Genomic DNA, 18,768 nt, shown 5'->3' with positions numbered 1-18,768 from the left:
TGATATGTCTGTGGATTGGGCAGTTGGTATATAACCAGATACAGAGGACAGTAAGACTATCAAGAAGAACAGGCAGATGATAGGGCAAATTTGCAGTCAGTAGCAATAGTGATTTTGTGGAATTAATCATTGGAATAATCACACATAGGGGTAGTATAGCTGTCTTTTTAAAGAACATTATTATTTGTTCTGATCTGCAATATAACATTGGTGAGCGTGGTGCAATGAGCTTTCAAAATACATTTGTTTTACACAAGAATTCATGCAGTGCTATGGAGAAAGGAATGGGATCTAAATTGTATTGCTCTATATCATATATCAATGGGACAAAGTATCTTCCCCATGCTATATCCCCAATGAAAAATCTTTTTAGATTGGACTTTTTAAAAGAGCACTCAGCAAGTTAAAAGAGAATGCTATAAATGGTGTGGTTTTGGAGAGTACACAAATGATTTGAGCTATGCTGCTGTAGCTCCAGTGAGGTTGAACTCGGGTTACCTACCTACATATTCAGGTGTTCCCATGATTTCCCTTAGCTCTTCATTATTATTGATCCTTCTAGAAAGGCCAAAATCAACAATCTTAATATCCCCCAGAGGCGACTCACTTGTCAGAAGAATATTTTGCGGCTGAAATGGAAGCACAGTACAGACAGTGGTTAGAGAGGAGTAAATAGCTGTTCCAAAAAATATAGCAAACAATTGCTCTAACTTCTTGTCATATTTTAAGTACTCAATTCAAAAAGGATCTCCACACAAAGGACACACCAAAATTTGAAAGTTTATCCTGGCAATATTACCACAATTTAACAATATTACAATTTATTGGTCAGATGCAGGCACAAAGGCTCAAATAAAACAGCTGCTTGTTGATATAGTCCAGGTGTAGGTCTAAGGGACGAGGCAGAATAATTGTTCTGATTAGATGGACTGAAGGGCCTATTTCTGTGTAGTGCTCTGTGATGCTAAGATATGGAAGTTTTATTGTAACGACTCTTTTGAATTATTGCTGAACTAAGATTTTTGCTCTCTTTATTTCTTCCAAATTGTACACGATTCACTCCATTCCTCCCATGCTCAAGTTCATGTCTGGAACCATTATCTTGACTACAAGTTAACAAAGTAAATCTTTGCATAGGTAGAGAAGTAGCATAGTCTGTGGAATAGAACAAAGATTTTAGCTGATTGTAAAACACAAACTGAAGTATCTAGAATGAAGGTACTGACAACTGTTTCACATTTAATACATGTGCACAACATATTTAACATAGTTACAGAGCAGTGTGGTGTTTATGTTAGAACTTTCTCCCCCCCACTGACGGGAGACTACCTGGTTGTGAAAAGATTTCGTATTTTTAAACAAATATTTTGACAATGAGAATACTGTACTAATTCCCGTGTCCCTCAAATACATTGCATCAGTGACCATCTTTCCAGAATGCTTTTGCCTCATTTCTTAACCTTGGATCATGCAGGATCACAAAAAATTATATTTGTCTTGGAAGTAAAGCAAAACCTGACCAGCATGGTTCCAGGACTCTGGGGATTAGATTACAAAGAACTATTATATAAAATGCACTTGACTTCCCTTGAATAACAACCAGAAGTTTAAAGAGCAATTTAAATAGGAACTTTAAGGATTTTGAAAGTAATTGTCTGAGCTGGAAATCTTTTGGCTGGTGTGGTAGTCTAGCAGGGAAGAGGTATCTGAAGAAAATCAGAAAGGCCACTGGAAAAGTTAGTAATTACTTCTTCGTAAAGAGCAGGAGCTGTGTGGAATTCCCTATTGCAAAGAGCAGATACATTATGTGCTTATTTTATATTTTCTCCATAGCATGCAGCACAATTACAGGGAAAATACGAATGCTGTAAACTATCAATAAAACATGCACACTCTAATCCATAATTATACTTAGTAAAATAAGTGTGGGGTGGATTAAGGGTTGGCAACTAAACAGTGTCAGAAAGATAAAATAGTTATGATTATGTCACTGCCATCATGGAACAAAGAGGTCTAGTCAAGATGTAATTTGGAATGAACTGTACCTTGCTCAAAGTAAATTTATTATCTAAGTACACATATATCACTATATACTATCCTGAGATTCATTTTCTTGTGGACATTCACAATAAATACTAAGAATCAATGGAAAACTACACACAAAGACAGACAACCGACCAATGTGCAAAAGATGACAAATTGCGCAGATATAAATAAACTAAATAATAAAGAATAAATAACACTGAAAACATGAGTTGTAGAGTCCTTGAAAGTGAGCCCATAGGTTGGGAACCAGTTCAGTGATGGAGTAAGTGAAGTTAGCCATCTGTGGAGTAAATTTTGTGTTTGGTTTCACCATTTATACTGTATGAACATTTTGAACCCTCTTACAGTTGCAGCTAGGAGCTCTAGAATTACAATATGCAGTATTAATCAATAATTATTGATCAGAAACAGGGCAATCAGCTCATCAAGCCTGATGCTTTGCATCACTTCATCTTTCCCTTGCATACTTTATACCTTCTATATTTTTAATAACAAGTGTATAGTTCCATTTTCAAACAAGAAACAGTCAACTTTTGTGGCAAAATGCTCCACATTCTAATCACTATGTAAGTTCTGAATTGATATTACCAAAAGTTGACAATTCTTCCTTCCTACACCAAGTGCCCCAAATAGATGACTGCTCCAGATTCTACCATTTGCAGTCTCTGGTATCTTCATGATTTTAGATTGCTTCCTCAGTTCATGGCCAGTGGAATCAATCCATCATTATATTCCTCAAAGACCTTCATCAGTTCACTCATTAAGTTTCCCAGATCAAGCAAGAAAATCATATTTTTTCAGCATTTGCTTTATAACTACAACTCCTATTGAATGAGTGCTGTGTCTATTCCATTTGGGTTGCCTTATTATCTCCAATGGAATAGACAAAACCAGTTATTTTTTTTGTTGTCAGCCAAAGAACAAAAACACATTTATAGAATACTTTCCTCAACTCCAGAGAGCTTTCAAAACAGCTGTCAACAAGCTGCTTTTTCTTGTAAAAAGGTAATTTTTGATATGCACATTGCTGGCGGGCCTGGCATTCATTTCTCATCTCTAAACGGACTAAAAAAAATACATGTGTGAAACAGCCTCTTGAACCATGGGAGTCCTTTTGGTGAAAGTACTGGCACAGTGCTGTTGGGCAAAGTTCCAGGATTCAGACCCTGGGGAAAAACAAAGGAAATCTGCTAAATTTCCAAATCAAGGCTGTGTGCAAATCATGGCTCAAATGGGCCTGCTGTCGTCCTCCTCCTCATTCTGAGAGTTTGTGAGGTGTTATTAGAGCACTCCAGCTGAAAGAGTGCCATACGTTTTACAGAATCAGTCAACCAGTCAGTGGAGGAAATGAATGTTGTCAGTTGTTGATGGGTTACAATCAGTAGCTGCTTTGTTGAGCTTCAGCAGTTATAACTACATCCAACCATTCAATGCAATTCTAAACCCAAAAATCCAGTAAGTGAAGAGCGTCCTATTAAGCTCTTAATGCTTCCTATAAATGGTGGAAAGGCTTTTAGGTGTCAGGCAGAGAGTCACTCATAGCAGCATACCTGCCTTATTACTTGCTCTTGTAGCCACAATATTTATGCACTTGGTCTAGTTGAGTTTCTGGTCAATGGCGACCTCTGAAATGTTAAGAGTGAAAGCTGAGGGTTGGTGTTTAGACTCTCAGTTTTTGAAAATGGTCGTTGCCTAGTACTTGAATATGACTTGCTTCTGGGTGCTGTCCAGGTCTTGCTTCACATAGGCATGAGCTGCTTCATTTGTTGAGAAGTTACAAATAGAATTGAATGTCAGCAAAGATCCCCACTTCTGGCCTTAAAATGGAAGCTCAAAAAAATGAACCAATAGAAGATGGCTGAGCTCAGGCATCTGCCCTCTGGATCTCAGAATTATGGGTCTGAACCAAAAACCATCTTCCAATATGCAAGTTTTGACTCCAGTTATTGACTTCAGTTTGGTTTATCATAGTTTCATGATGTTACAATCTATCAAATGCTGCTTTGATGTCACCCTCACCTCTTCTCTGAAATTCAGTTCTTAGGTGTTGATTTGGACTGAGACAGTGATGAACTCTGGATCCACATGTTACAGATCAAAGCCAAAACGTAGGTTTCAGCAAGCATACTGGAGAGCTAGAGACTAATCAATCCTTTGTCCTGCAACAGGGAAAAACATGGCAATTTTCGACAATCCCAAATAACTGGGGCATTGTAATGCACCTTAATAGCTTGGCTACCAGAATTGCTCGTTCTGCAGACCATAATCTGCGATGACATCCTGTCCCATTAACCTTTGCTATATCTAGTGCTTTCAGTTACCTCCTGATAGTTACTTGGATTATGCTAATCATTGGTGATGTAATCTTGGAAGGAAAAGAAAATTGTCATATCTACTCAGCACTTCTGGCTATCCCTGGTTGCAAATGCTTTAGCCTCATCTTTAGAACTCACAAGTCGGTTCCTGCTATTGTTAGGGATGGAAACATCCATGCAGTCATTCTGCCCCCTCACCCTTCCATTAGCTATTTGATTGTACTTCACCATTCAGGACTAGATCAGTCATGGAGTCACAGAGCACATAGCACAGAAATAGGCCATTTGGCCCATCTAGCTGTGCCAAACATTTACTGTGCCTAATCCTATTGACTCACAGCTGGATCATAGCCCATCATACCCCTCTCATCCACAGACTTATTCAAATTTCTTTAAGTGTTGCACCAGAATCTATATCCACAACAACAGACACAAAATGCTGGTGGAACTCAGCAGTTCAGACAGCATCGATGGTCAATGCTTCCAGCTGAGACCTTTCTTCAGGACTAGTATCCACCACTTACAATGGCAGTTCATTACACTTTCACCACCCTCAGTGAAGCTACTCCTCAGGTTCCCCTTAAAATATTTCACCTTTCACCCTTTAGCTCTGACCCCTAGTTCTAGTCAATATGGCAGGTCTGTGAAGCTTTGATTTGATCCACTGGTTGTGGGATAGCTTGGCCTGATGCCTTGGCTGTTCTATGCTACAACTTCAAGACTTGGCACATTATTTTTTTTAAGGTACGTTAGGTGCTGCTTCCAACAGGCCCTTCTACGGTACTCATTGAACTGTAGCGGAACCCCAGTCAACTGGTAGAGAATATGCAGATCCATGTTGGTAGTGTACGTTTCAGTTGCTGTTCATGGCCCACAGTGCCTCACAAATGCTGTTTTGAGCTGCCACATCAGCTGAGAAAATTCCATTAAGGCCACATAGTACAATGCAAAGTTAGGACGTTTCAGTCTATCAGGACTCCTACCAACGTCACCACTAAAACAGCAAATGAAGAAAAATGCTGAAGACTACCAGGACTACTCTCTCACTCTCTTCCCTGAACAACCACCTCTGCAGGGATCTCGTGGACTTAGGGATACTAGACGAAAGATGCTTCATTAGATACACTTCTGAACTAGGGTCACGCAATCCACAGCCCGGAATTTCTATTTAAGAAATGTACTTTTGAACTCGCAAAAAGGAACTAGTGATTTCACGATCTCCTGAGGATTTGGCGAAATTGACTGGAGGATGCAGGTACAGCCATCACCGGGGTGGCCACTGGTGGGGGGAGACACTGTTGAGACCCGAGAACAGAACACAAACCCATGCTCAGGTCTGTTACTCTGCACTGATTAAAGTGTCAAGCCAGATTAAATCACTGATGCTCGAGAGTGGAAACAAACCAGTGTTCAGCCTGCGCTTAACCCATCTGCCCCTCTTTTTGCTATTACCATCGGACAGGAGGTACAAGAGTCTTGGCACCCACACCACTAGGTTTGAGAGCAGATGTTGCTCTGAAGCATCAGGGTCCTGGAACGGCTTCACTCACTTCAGCATTGAACCAACTCCACAGCTGTGGACTCACTTTTGGGGACTCTGCAGCTTCAAGTTCTATGTATTAATTGTTCACTTAAAAAAAACACACACACACTATTTGCATGATTTGCCCTCTTTTGTACATTGGATGTTTATCAGTCTTTGTCGTGTGCATTTTTTTGTGGATTCCTTCTTTTCTTTGTAGATGCCTGCAAGAAGATGAATCTCAATGTAGTACGTGGCATGATGGCATCCGTTAGTCTCGCAGGACCGTAGATCTGCGCCTGGAAAGTCTTGCTTCAAAAGTGTCCTCTCCAGGGCACAGGCCTGGGCAAGGTTGTATGGAAGACCGACAGTTGCCCAAGCGGCAAGTCTCCCCTCTCCACGACACAGATGTTGTCCAAGCAAAAAGCAAGAGCCGATACAGCTTGGCACCATGACGTCACAGGAGTTGCTAGAGCGAGGTTGAAAGCAACGTCGGACTGCCTTCGGGACTCTAGCTCCAGATTTGTCCTCAGGGTTTACTCCCGAAGCCTTTCCCATAAGTGGATAAGGCCGCAAGGCAGCAGAGGTTTGAAATCAGAGTTTTCCCTCTCAGATGGACTGCCTTCCCAGGCTAAAGAGCTCCATCTACCCACATCCTATTTAATAAATCAGCAGAACACCTCTCTCAATTTAGCTATTAGGCCCCATATTCGTGTATGAACTTTGCAAGGTTGAATCAAAATTAGAATCAATTTATTATCATTGACATATGCTGTGAAACTTATTGTTTTGCAGCAGCAATATAGTGAAAAACAAAAATTACTGTCAGTTACAAAAATAAATAGTATAAAAGGAATATTGAGGTATTGTTCACAGACTATTCAGAAATCTGATGGCAGAAGGGAAGAAGCTGTTCTTAAATATTGAGTAAGGATCTTCAGGCTCCTGTGCCCCTTTCCCAATGGTAATAAAAAGAGGTCTTAGATGGTGGAGGGTCCTTATAATGGATGCTACTGCCTTGAGGCAAGGCTTCTTGAAGATGCTCACTATGATGGGGAGCATTGACCTGTGATGGAGCTGACTCAGTCTAGAACCCTCTGCAGTCTTCGGATCCTGCACAGTGGAGTCTCCATATCAAGAAGTGTTGCTCTCCTATGTACGTCTGAAATTTGCAGGACATAACACAAACTCCTAATGAAGTAGAGATGCTGGCATAGCCTCCTTGTGTTTCTAATGAAGCTCTGGAACCAGGATAGATCCTCCAAGATGTCGACAACCAGGAACTTGAAGATGCTCACCCTTTCCACCCCAATTGTGGACTGGTGTGTACTTTCCCAACTTTCCCTTCCCCACAATCAATTCCTTCGAAGATCAGCAGGTTGAGTGTAAGGTTATTGTTGCAACACCAATCTATCTCAATCCTGTGCACCTTCCTGTCACCATCAAGGAACATCTGGAAAAGTCTGTAGTTAAATACTGGGTAGCCCAGCTGGTTTTATCTTGTGTTTTAACATGGTAGCTGTGTTATAACCCAGTGGTTCCCAATTTTTTTTTTTTAAAGAAGATTACCACACCCTTGTTCCCAGATCATATCCCCAGCACCCTTCTCTCCTTTTCCAGCCATTGTGTAAAAATTACTTTAGTTACAATGGAAAGTGAAAGAAAATAGGCACTGCAAATTGCAAGCAGTGATAAGCAATTCCAAAAATTATTCAAATCTATTTAAAGCTACAATAAATTTAGTTACAGTAAAAACAAAACGATTTTAGAGCATAAATTAGTCCAACTATTCACTCATCTCATTGAAAGATGAAAAAAAATAGCTAAAGTGCTGGGTATAGTGAATCAGCTTCTGAACATTAGGATGAATGTTACTCTGAAGGAGTCTAAGATCCCTACATTCAGTGTAATTTGCGTTGCTTTGAAAGAAATTGGGCAACTGCACTGAAACTGCACTCCACTAAATATGATGCTGGAAAGGGAATAAGTAACATCTTGGCCTCTTCCCCACAGTGCCAGAGAATGTTGAGAAATTTCATTCTGCAGCCAATAGTTTTCATATGATTTTTTGAATCTCTACTTCAGCTCAAAGTCACTTTGGCGTGAGATCAGCCTTTCCTCCATCCTTCCTGTTAGGTTCCTCATTAACTATGTTCAGGAATGGATATATTACTAAATCTGGAATTTGGATCAAAAAGATCTTCAAATCTCTTTCATGTGTTCGTGCAGCCCGCCCAGGTGTCACAGTCTACTTGAAGATCATCATCTGGTATTCTTTTCTCTTCCAACTCAGAAATATGAAAAGGTCATGGCAGCCAACGCTGCACTTAATTAGGGTTAAATTGGACAAAAAAAGAGATGACTCATTTGACTTTGATAAGATTTGCTTCACTTCCTTGTAATTAAAGACTGATTTCATTAAGTGTGATGAATAACTCTGATAAATATGCAATGTCATGCCTAATATTCTTGAGCTGATTACTGAATGAAGCACTGAAGTCTTCCAAGAAATTTAGTTTCAAAAAGTCAAGCAGTCAAGCATCTCAAGCAATTTCCTGTTCACAGGTAAGTGACTATGTGCAACAGTACGTGTTCAAACTGTTCATCATTCTCGATACAAATCTCTCAAAATAGTCATGAATTGACAGCATGGGATTTGATTTTATTTACCACTGTGATAACAGTAGTTAATCATTTTTGCAGTCACTTTTGTTTTTTGTGACAAGATGTTGCCTGTGAATTATAGTGAATGGTAAATATGTTAAGTACAGCTTTTTCCCAAGATAACAACAATGCCATAGTGGCATCCTGGCATTGATGGTGCCCCGTATGTTGCACAAGCAAGAGTGTTGGTGAGTGCAATGTCATTCACTTTGAAAAATTGCTTAATAACCCAAAAATATTGACTTTTCTTTGTACATTTCTAGACCCCTTGCAAGTAATGTCTCCTGAACCATGCTTTCATTTTTGATGAAGCAGACATAACCAAGAAGCATAGATCTGTTAGCTGACTCATTCAACTGCAGAGCAAATTCTGTTGTCCTATATGGCACATGTATCTTTCACGTTCTCAGATATTCCATCTAATCGTTTTTGAACAGAGTTGTCATTGAGCAGAATCACTAATTATTTGCTCTGGTGACTTATGCAAAACAATCTCAACTTCCCTTACTGCTGGAAGAATCAGTTCTTCTCCAATTGCATCGGGCTTTCCAGAATTAGCAATGAAATGTTGTATGAAACACGCAAACCATCAATGTTTTGTTATGAAGTGCTGACAAATGTGTTTTGAAGTACTTTCCATTTCTGAAAGTGACTGAAAATAAGCTGAGTTCACATTTGTTTTATTAGTTATTTTCTTCAAATGTTCAAGGAGCCTGGACAGTTTCATTGCCTCATTACTAAAATCTTTTTCACACAGACACATTGACTATTTGCTTGGTGCTGGTATAAATCCATAATTCAGATACTCCACACTATAATGTCCACACTTTCATTTGCTCTGCTTCTGCCATTTGTGTTATGGATTAACAATCACAGTCAATCGCTTGTGGTTCAAGTCCAACCTCCAATGCTCTGATCAATAAAGGGGAAGTTCTAACATCATATCTCAGGCAAAATGTGACTCTCTGCCTGAAGGTACATAAAGTGGGACAGCAGTATGTCAGTTGGGCTGAGAGCTAGAGAAATGTGGTCAAGACCATTCAAAAAGGGCAGATTCTGAACTTCACCCCACTGAGTGCCACACCCTAATTCACAGGAATTGTGTCATTGTGTGATTAGAGTATGGGAAACATACTAGCTAACACTGTACTACAGTAGTGGATGGCAAAATGCACCAGCCGGGCACTGAAATAACCATTTCTTCTGTCCTGATTTCTCATGATATGCCAGATACAGAAACGTCACATTACTTTTCAACAACTATAAGGCACTTTGAACAAAGTCCAAGAGAACTGTGGGTTAGCAAGAGATGAGGTGATTACATGATCATTGTAATCAATGAGGGACTGAGGATCAAATGCTTATAAATACTGTAATTCATTTCTTAAATTAAGCCTGTAATTCCTCATCTACCCCCACCTTGCTACTGAGCAGTCTCTCACTGGCCTCTCAGAAATCTCCAACACCCCCAGGAGTGCAATATCATCCATCTTGGGAATCACTTCACTTACAATATAACTGAATGGCAAACTGAAAAGCTTTTAGTTTGGGTCTGGCATCAAAACGATTATGAGCATTCATTAGTTTTCCAGGTGAGCATACAACAAACAATACATTATATGTTCATCATTAATGAAAAAATCTAGATCAGTAATTGCAACTATATTCTACAGACACCATGGTGGAATTTGAACTCAAATCTCTGGAATGTTTGTGCAGACCTCTGGGTTACTGATCTTGTAACTTAACAATACACAAAATGCTGGAGGAACTCAGCAAGCCAGGCAGCATCTATGGAAAAGAGTAAATAGTCAACATTTTGGGCCAAGACCCTTCACCAGGACTGGGGAAAAATCTTCTCATCTTTTTCTCCCCCCAGTCTTGATGAAGAGCCTCGGCCTGAAAACTCAATGTCAATAATGCAAGGAAAGAAGGGGAAGGAGAAAGTATTATAACAATAACATGCACCTTACCATAATACAAAGTTTCTTTGTACCTCACATGAATGCTGCATACCTATTATTTCGTTGTATGACTTAGTAATTTAAAGCACTGAAGGCACAGCTGACTATAGTTGAGTGTTAAAAGTTTCAGGATGCTCTAGTAGACAGAAAGTAGATTATCAAAAATCTCCAAATTGACAGGTTTGGAATAACAAAACAATGACAGAACTTTCAAATCAATATATTGTTTAAATGGGGTCATTTCTGAAGGAGCTATGGTTACAAATACCAGAGAGAACTTCATTCTTCTTCAGTGAACCCTGGAATAAATTTAATGTCATAACGTTTAATACAAAAAGGAAGCATTTCTGCTGTCACAACACTAACTCAGTATTGGCTAATGCATCAGCCTGTAATCTGTGCTCACATGTCCACAGTCCTACTTGAATTACAATCTTCTGGCTGCAAGACACAACTGCAACCTCTGAGTCATGGTTAGAACGAAAGTCTTGCACAAAATGTAAAATAACCTTACAAGGGTGGAGCTCTCCAAAGGAAAGCCGTATATTCATTGTGAGATTGTGGTTACTTATCTCTGAACTAGCATGTTACTGCCCTGAAATAAAATCTGAACTTTAGCAAGATTTAATTCCTTTAGAAGAACAGCAACAACACAACAGTCTGGGCTAGTTGAGATGATTTTAAAGTTCAAGTGAGTAGAGTTGTAAAAGTTTGATATCAACACTTAGATGATGTGATCCAATGTTGAGGGTGACCTCAAACCCAGCACTGTGCTCAATGCCTATTTGGCAGCAAATTTCAAAATGCTGGGAGAGGTATTACTGACACCATCTCCACAAAACGCTCCTTATTCTTAGGAAAAGGAAGCAAATAAACACCTGTGGGTCAGCACAGAGACCCAATTTATGTTGAACCAGCTCTACATTATCCAAGTGTCTAACACCAAGACAGACGGTTTATTCAGAACTATTTGCTCAAACCTTGAATGAAATGCAACATCTTCAAGACCACCTAGGAATCTTTGTCCTGTGATCAGTCAAAAAGGAATAGGGTAGCCAGGAAGGTGGCACTGAATATTTTTTAAAGAAAATAGCACAGGATTGGGCCCTTTAACCACAATGTCTGTGCCAACAATGATGCCAAACCAAACTAATCCCATCTGCCTGCCCACGGTCTTCTACCTTTGTTACTTGTTCGTTCATGTGTCTCTTTAAATGCCTCTTTAATGTCTGCATCTACTTACAACACTTCATGTGGCAGTACATTCCAGGTTATCGACAACTCTGTAAAAATAATATCTTGCCTAATAGATCTTCCGTAAGCTTTCACCTCCTCACCTTAATTCTGTGCCCTCTAGTATTTGACATTTCCAGCCTAGGAAATAGACACTGACATTCTACCTTACACAGGCTTTTCAAAATTTTATATCTGCCAGCTTTACCCCTCAACCTCAGACACTCCAGAAAAACAAGTGCAGTCTTGTTTAACCTCCCCTTTAAATTCATGGACTCTAATTCAGGCAACGTCCAGGAGAGCCTTTTTGCACCCTCTCCAAAGCACCCTCATCCTTCCCATAATGCTGCAACCAGAAGTGCAACAGTTCTCTAAATATGGTACAACAAAAGTTATATGCAGCTGTGACACGACTTCCCAACTTTTATACTCATCGCCTTGAATGATGAGAGCATAATGCAGCATGGTAGCAGAGCGGTAAGTGTCACATGTTAAGAGTGCCAGTGATCAGGGTTCAATTCCTGTCACTGTTTGTAAGGAGTCTGTACGTTCTCCTCATGACCGTGCAAGGTTTCCTCCAAGTGATCCTGTTCCCCCTTCAAAATTCCAAAAAGACAGAGATTAGGGTTAGTAAGTTGCTGCCAGAAGCATGGCAACATTCGCAGTCTGTCCACATCACACCCCGGACTGTGCTGGTTGTTGATGCAAATGATACACTTCATTGCATGTTTCTATTTAAATGTGACAACTAAGCTAATCTTTTAAGTTTGCCTGACACCTTTACCACCCTATCTACTTGTGGCCCACTTTCAAGAAAATATGGACTTGTACCCCCAGATCCATCTGTACAGCAGTGCTCCAAAGGATACTGCTATTTACTGTAAACACACTGGATTTCTCCTGCAGTACAACCAAACAGTGAATCTTAGATAGATTCTAAGATTGAAATTTCAATATTGAACTATCTTGTTGTCATGGACGAGTTAAATCAGATAGACAAGTGGTGTCAGAACAATAAATTAGCAAGCCCAGGGAATTGATTGTGGACTTTGGAAAGCAGAAGTTGGGAGAACATACACCAGTGAGAGGTAAGCAATGGACAGGATGAGCAACTTTAAATTCCTGGACATCAATATCTCAGCAGATCTATCCTGGGCTCAACACATTGATACAGATCATGAAGAATACCAGTCATATTTCTTTGTTCGGAGCTTGAAGAGATTTGGTTTGCACCAAAGGCTTGCAAATTTCTAAAGATGTAAACCAAATCTCTTCAAACTCCAAACAAAGGCTTGCAAATTTCTACCGATGCACAGTGGAGAACATTTGACTGGTTGCTTCACAGCCTGATCTGGAGCTTCCAATAAACAGGAGTGCAAGAGGCTGAAGATAATTGCAGGCTTACAGAGCTCCATCACAGGCACAACCGTCTCAAATGAGGACATCTTCAAGAGGCACTGGCTCAAGAAGGCAGCATTCATCACCAAGTACCCTCTCCAACTGGGACATGCTCTCTGCTCTTTACTACCATCAGATAGATGGGACTGGAGCCTGAAGACTCACACTTAATGTTTCAGGAACAGTTGCTTTTCCTCTGTCAACAGATTTCTGAATGGCTCATGAACTCTTTTTATTCCTTTGTACTATTTTGTAATTTATTTCAATTTTATCTTGGTACTGTACTACTGCCACAAAGCAGTATACATAACGTCCATTTCATCGTACTAGTCAGTGATAATAAACCTGATTTTGAGGTAGCATTGGCTTGGTTTCCCACAACAGAGAGTTACTATGTTTTAGGATTGAGACCATTTTTGGCACACAAATTGTTTAGCTCAGTTCTGGCAGGACTATTCAAGTGTGATTCAAGTGCTGCCAAACTGCCCTTCCTGCTAAGACCAACCATTTCCAAATTCACTGTGTGCAAAGAGAACCAATCACTTCTTCAACACAACTAATCCTTGTAAACAACACTTAATAAACAAAATAATTTTTGTGAGCTTTGATAACAGCACATTCCTTAAAGACTAAATTGGCTAACTAGTCCCGCAAGTTCACATCACCATTCAATACAATGAAGACTAATCTAACCAGAACCACCACCTCTGAACATACCCTTAAGATCCCTCAACCTCAAGTACATTCAATGACTCCTCTACAGCTTTGACTCAAAGAAACTCCTCATTTCTGTCCGAAATGGCCACCTTTTTTTGAAAATGCACTCCTTAGTTCCAGGGTCAATTCCAGAATTCACATGTCAATGACCTGTTCACCATTGCCCAGTTGAAGCATCAAAAATTGACATCAAGGTTGGGTGAAGCATCAAGCCAACCTGGTAAGATCTAAATCAATACACGACAAAAATGAAAACAAGTAACTGGAATCATATTCAATTTTAACTGCCATTCAAACATACACAAACACGCATGAATACAGCGTTATTCTGGCGCCAAGGTGCAAAACAGCCACACAACCCAAAGCATACGTAGCACGAAGATAGCAAGCACAAAAGGTATCAGTAAGACACAGCCACACAATTTAAAAAAAGTCTGGACTTGAGCCATCAATGCCATAGAAATTTGCAATTGACCACAAGAGAGTCTGTCTTTTGCCAAGTGAAGACTGGGGTCAGCACAGACTCCAGCCTGGACATCTCACCACACTACCCCTGTTGGAGCACACCGGGGGGGGGGGGGGGGGGAAGAAAAACACACCGATACCCCAGTGGCCTGCATTGGCTTCAATCCCTCTCTCCAGGTGGTTGTAAAACCGCTGCTTGAGCCCTAGTTAGTCCTTACTATGACCGAGGCCACGCAGCTCCTTGCTGTTCACCCCTGCTCTTAGCCAATGTATCAGTGAATTAAACTTGCAGCATTCCACAGTAAGAATGGCCAAAAGGGTGCTGCGATCACAAGAAAAGTGATCGTGACAGTCATTTGCTATTAGACTGTATGCCTCCTTCAAATCAGGCAGCAGCACAATGCGCAGCTCCTTCATTTTCTCCACCAACGAACAATTCGCTGATGGGTTAAACCTGCAGTACTTCTTAATGTATAGCAGAATATATACTACTTGATAGCAGTTCTTAACATATAGTAGAATATTGCAATCATACCACGTCTAAATAGGACAGAAGCAACACTACCACATCACTTATTTCTTCAGCAGTTTCATAACCCCAACCTTCTTTGTTCATCATCAACCTTCCTTGTATCCTATGTTTAAACATGGAGGTTTTCATGATGAGTGCACCATGCTCAATTCCATTTGTAAATCCAGAACAAATCTGCCTGCACGGAACACGTCTGAGGTAACATTCAGGCAAGTGCTGATAAGTGACGAGTAACATTCAAGCGCTGAACTACTAGTCAATGACAAAGAGTCTAAGTAAGCTATTGACACTGAATGGCATTACATCACCAAGTTCAACAGCATTAAAATCCTCGGGGCACTTCTGACCAGTATCTGCTAACGGGACAATAGTTTCTTGCTTGCTGCCTCTCTATCTTGAATAGCATTTCAACTGCAGTTTTTTTTAAAAAAAAGTATCTTGGACTTTTGCAGAATCCAGGAAATGTTGGTAAATGATGGAATGTACTGATTGTGTGGAACATCCTGAGATGTGTGGTGGTTGAAGCAGGCACATTAGGGGCAGTTAAGAAACTCATAGATGGGCACATGGGAAAAAAAGGAGGGCCATGTAGGAGGGAAGGCTTAGATATATCTTAATACCTTAAAAGGTTGACATAAAGTCATGGGCTGAAGACCCTGTACAGTGCTGTAATGTTCTACAACCAACATATCTATTCCAGATTCATATCTGGAACATATCCACATTCCAGATTTAGATACCATTAGTTTACCTACTATTTTTCCCTCCAGTGACAGATTCTTAAGTTTTATCCTTCCCCGTAGCTTCTACAGCTTTAAAGAATCTGAATATTAAGGGCATTTTCTTTTTATCTAGGTACATGCACAAGCATTTGAACTTTTCACTTTTGGAGAGGCAGATTAAAACACATTGAACACATTCTTAATGATAAATATCCTTGATAAATATGGAGGAAGGAATGCCCCTGCTGTCCCTCCACTGCCCTTCACCTTTCAATATCCTTTATTGTTCACTACTGATTTGGACAGGAGCAATACTCTACTTACGAAGCTTATATTTTGTCACATCCAGCTTTGTTTTACAATTTTTCTAAATGTAAACATGAAGTCATAACCTTTGTAACAAATCTTAATGTAACCCATAGTACATTTTAACTAAATTCTCAAAAATTCAGTTAAATTTGTAACAATTATTGTAGAACCCCAAAATTATTTTTTGTGGCATTTAAATCTTTCCCCATCATTGAATCTTCGCATTCTCCAAATTTCTAAATGTGTTCTGGAAGATTATGCTCAGCACTGATAAATTCCCCCCAATTGAGGAAATTATGCAATTAGTCTAGACTATATTTATTAGCTTTAATATACAAAGAATTAAAGAATTAACTATTTAAACTTTACAAGGGCAAAGGTTCAAAGGTAAAAGCTGTATCTAGATCATATTTACTTCACAGTAATTGGTACAAATAATTCATTGACTACAAGTAGTTAATCTAGAGTTAAATTGTACATAGGTTTACAGACACACACACACACACACACACACCCACTCTCTTAACCAAGGCCCACTGACTTGACATGAAAAGACAATGTACAGAACAACTACAAGAGAAAATCTACAGATGCAGGTAATTCAAACAACACACAAAATGCTGGAGGAACTTAGAAAGCCAGACATTGTCTATTGAAATGAGTAAGCAGTCAACGTTTTGGGCCAAAACCCTTCATGAAGGGGCTCTGCCCGAAAAGTCAACTGTTTACTTTTTTCCCCCACAGATACTGAGTTCTTCCAGCATTGTGCGCGCATGTTGCACTGATCAACTGAAGGGTCACGTAAAAGCTTGTGGTATATAATATCCCTTCAATTTTCACAGTTGTTATGTTTTAGAAATAGATGACGACACTTACTTTTAAATCAAGATGAACGATGTTATTTCTGTGCAAAAAAGCAACACCCTCCAAAATCTGTCTCATCAGTCGTTTGACGTCTTTTTCTTTGAAGGCCTCTTCCCGCTCAGCTACACATTGGTTGAAAATCTCACCACCAGCAGCACTGTAGATGAAAGGTGAAAGTTAATTTAACATATAGTAGTGGAGACAGTAAATGGCTATACTTTCTTTGCAAAGTCCAAAAATAAAATCCAAAGGCCTTGAGTATTTTTGCACAAGCTTTTTCCATTTATAAAATGAGATACATGAAATACTCTCTCGATTTTGTACAACTTGATGACTGGCTTTACTCCTGTCCAAGAACACTGAAGAATGATTGCTTTCCATGTGCCAGTTATAAAATTTGCATACAAGAGGCCATTCCAGAAACATAATGCTGCAGTACTTCCTTAAAGAAACAACAACTTACACATAGGGAAAAAAGTTATTGGTTGGAAAATTCACCCCCAAATTCTGGGCACCTTGTAGCTGCAGAACCCTGCAGTGAATTCTCCAACTTTAGATGACTTCCACTTTGTTTGTACCAAAGCTGGCTTTTTTTTGCCATCTAACTAACCCCCTTTCACCTTTTTTATTTTTTATTCCCTGGCCCATTAGACCACTAGGCCAGACAATACATCATTACACCACCTTTACAACACTAGCACCACATTAGAAACAAAGCAGCTCTAATTGCAGGTAGTCCCCAGAGTTACAAACTCGTACTTATGAACCAAGGAAGGAGAATGCTGTCAGATCGCGACGCCGTTCACCATTTTAAATCGGATAACAACGCTGTCAGCCATTTTAAGTTGTTGCCGTTGACGCTGTGTTGAGTGTTTAACTTTGTTTTTGGCTTAAGTTTTTCTTAGTAAGATTCACCCTGACCCTGCCTCCACCCCCCGTTCTGATCGGCTGGTGGCGCAGTGAGATCAGCGCCGGGCTCGAGAATGGAGATTCAATCCAGTGACAGACCGCTCCCGTTCCGGGTTGATATTGATCCAGTGACTCCTGTACCATACGTGCTGGGTTGATATCAATCCAGTGACTCCCGTACCATCTGTGCCGGGTTGATGTCAAGCTCACAACTCAACCTCGTAAAAAAAAACATTGCCACCTCCAGTTTAAATTCCCACGCGGAATATCGTGAAGGGTCAATTACCCAAACCCAGCACAGCCCCCACTTGACCCACTTAGCCTGTCTCAGTGTGGTGGTCCTTAGGGCCCAGCGGACCTCGGGACCCGCCGCCCACAGTGTTTCTGTTCCATTGACGGGAAGTAATCTGAGAGCTCAAATCTCTTGGGGTTTGACCATGGTGCTCCTTTCCTTTATTTCACTCTAATTTGTACAAGAGAATAATACATTAATCTTACTTAAAATGTTGAAAAGAATGTTTCATCTTTAACTTTATGATTTTTGGAGGTCAGTTCATCTTCTACTGACTTAGCTATTCACAGTAACAGAAATTTTGACCAAGGGTGCCCAAACTTTTGCATGCCACCATATATCTATCCACTACAAAAAGTTGAAATCCCTCTGTTCAATCACTTTATGGTGTAATGTGAGTATTATTAACAGTAAGTTAATACTAATCGGGAAGCTATTGGTAAAAAGAGGCTGGTTCCGGGTTAGCGGGGTTTTACTTCCATTCTTTTTGCTCCCGGTATGCATTGTATTTAGTTCCTCGGCCATGACGTACGAGTTACCTGAAAGCCTCTGTATTGTAAATATCATTTGCCGTCCCAGATAAAGATGCTCTTTTGGGCATGAAATTGTTGAGTGGTCCTTTTTAAAAGTAGAAGTTACCACATATTTTTGGCGACGAGGTGAACTGTTTCTGTGGGCAGGTCGGCCCATTTCGAACAGGAACTGAGAGAGGACGAGGAGCCTCACGTTCAGACGGCTGCGTTCGGGACTATCGGTGTATCGGTGAAGGGAAATGGGGACTGGCTGGAATACGTGGAAAGGCTGGGACACTTTTTC

At 40.1% G+C, this 18,768-nt stretch overlaps 1 protein-coding gene across 1 annotated transcript in view; it reads right to left on the bottom strand.

Moving 5' to 3' along the window:
- The window catches only part of stk17a (serine/threonine kinase 17a), a 108,837-nt gene that overhangs the window by 10,574 nt on the left and 79,495 nt on the right, over positions 1–18,768 (bottom strand). Inside the window, exons 3-4 of the mRNA XM_059972371.1 lie at positions 16,764–16,908; positions 503–629 (exon numbers count right to left, since the gene is read on the bottom strand). Of these exons, the coding sequence (XP_059828354.1) occupies positions 503–629; positions 16,764–16,908 (272 nt within the window). The remainder of the gene's footprint in view (positions 1–502; positions 630–16,763; positions 16,909–18,768) is intronic.

Source organism: Hypanus sabinus, chromosome 6 (assembly GCF_030144855.1).
Source record: "Hypanus sabinus isolate sHypSab1 chromosome 6, sHypSab1.hap1, whole genome shotgun sequence".
NCBI classification, from domain to species: Eukaryota; Metazoa; Chordata; class Chondrichthyes; order Myliobatiformes; family Dasyatidae; genus Hypanus; species Hypanus sabinus.
This window is presented reverse-complemented; position numbering and strand designations above follow the sequence as displayed.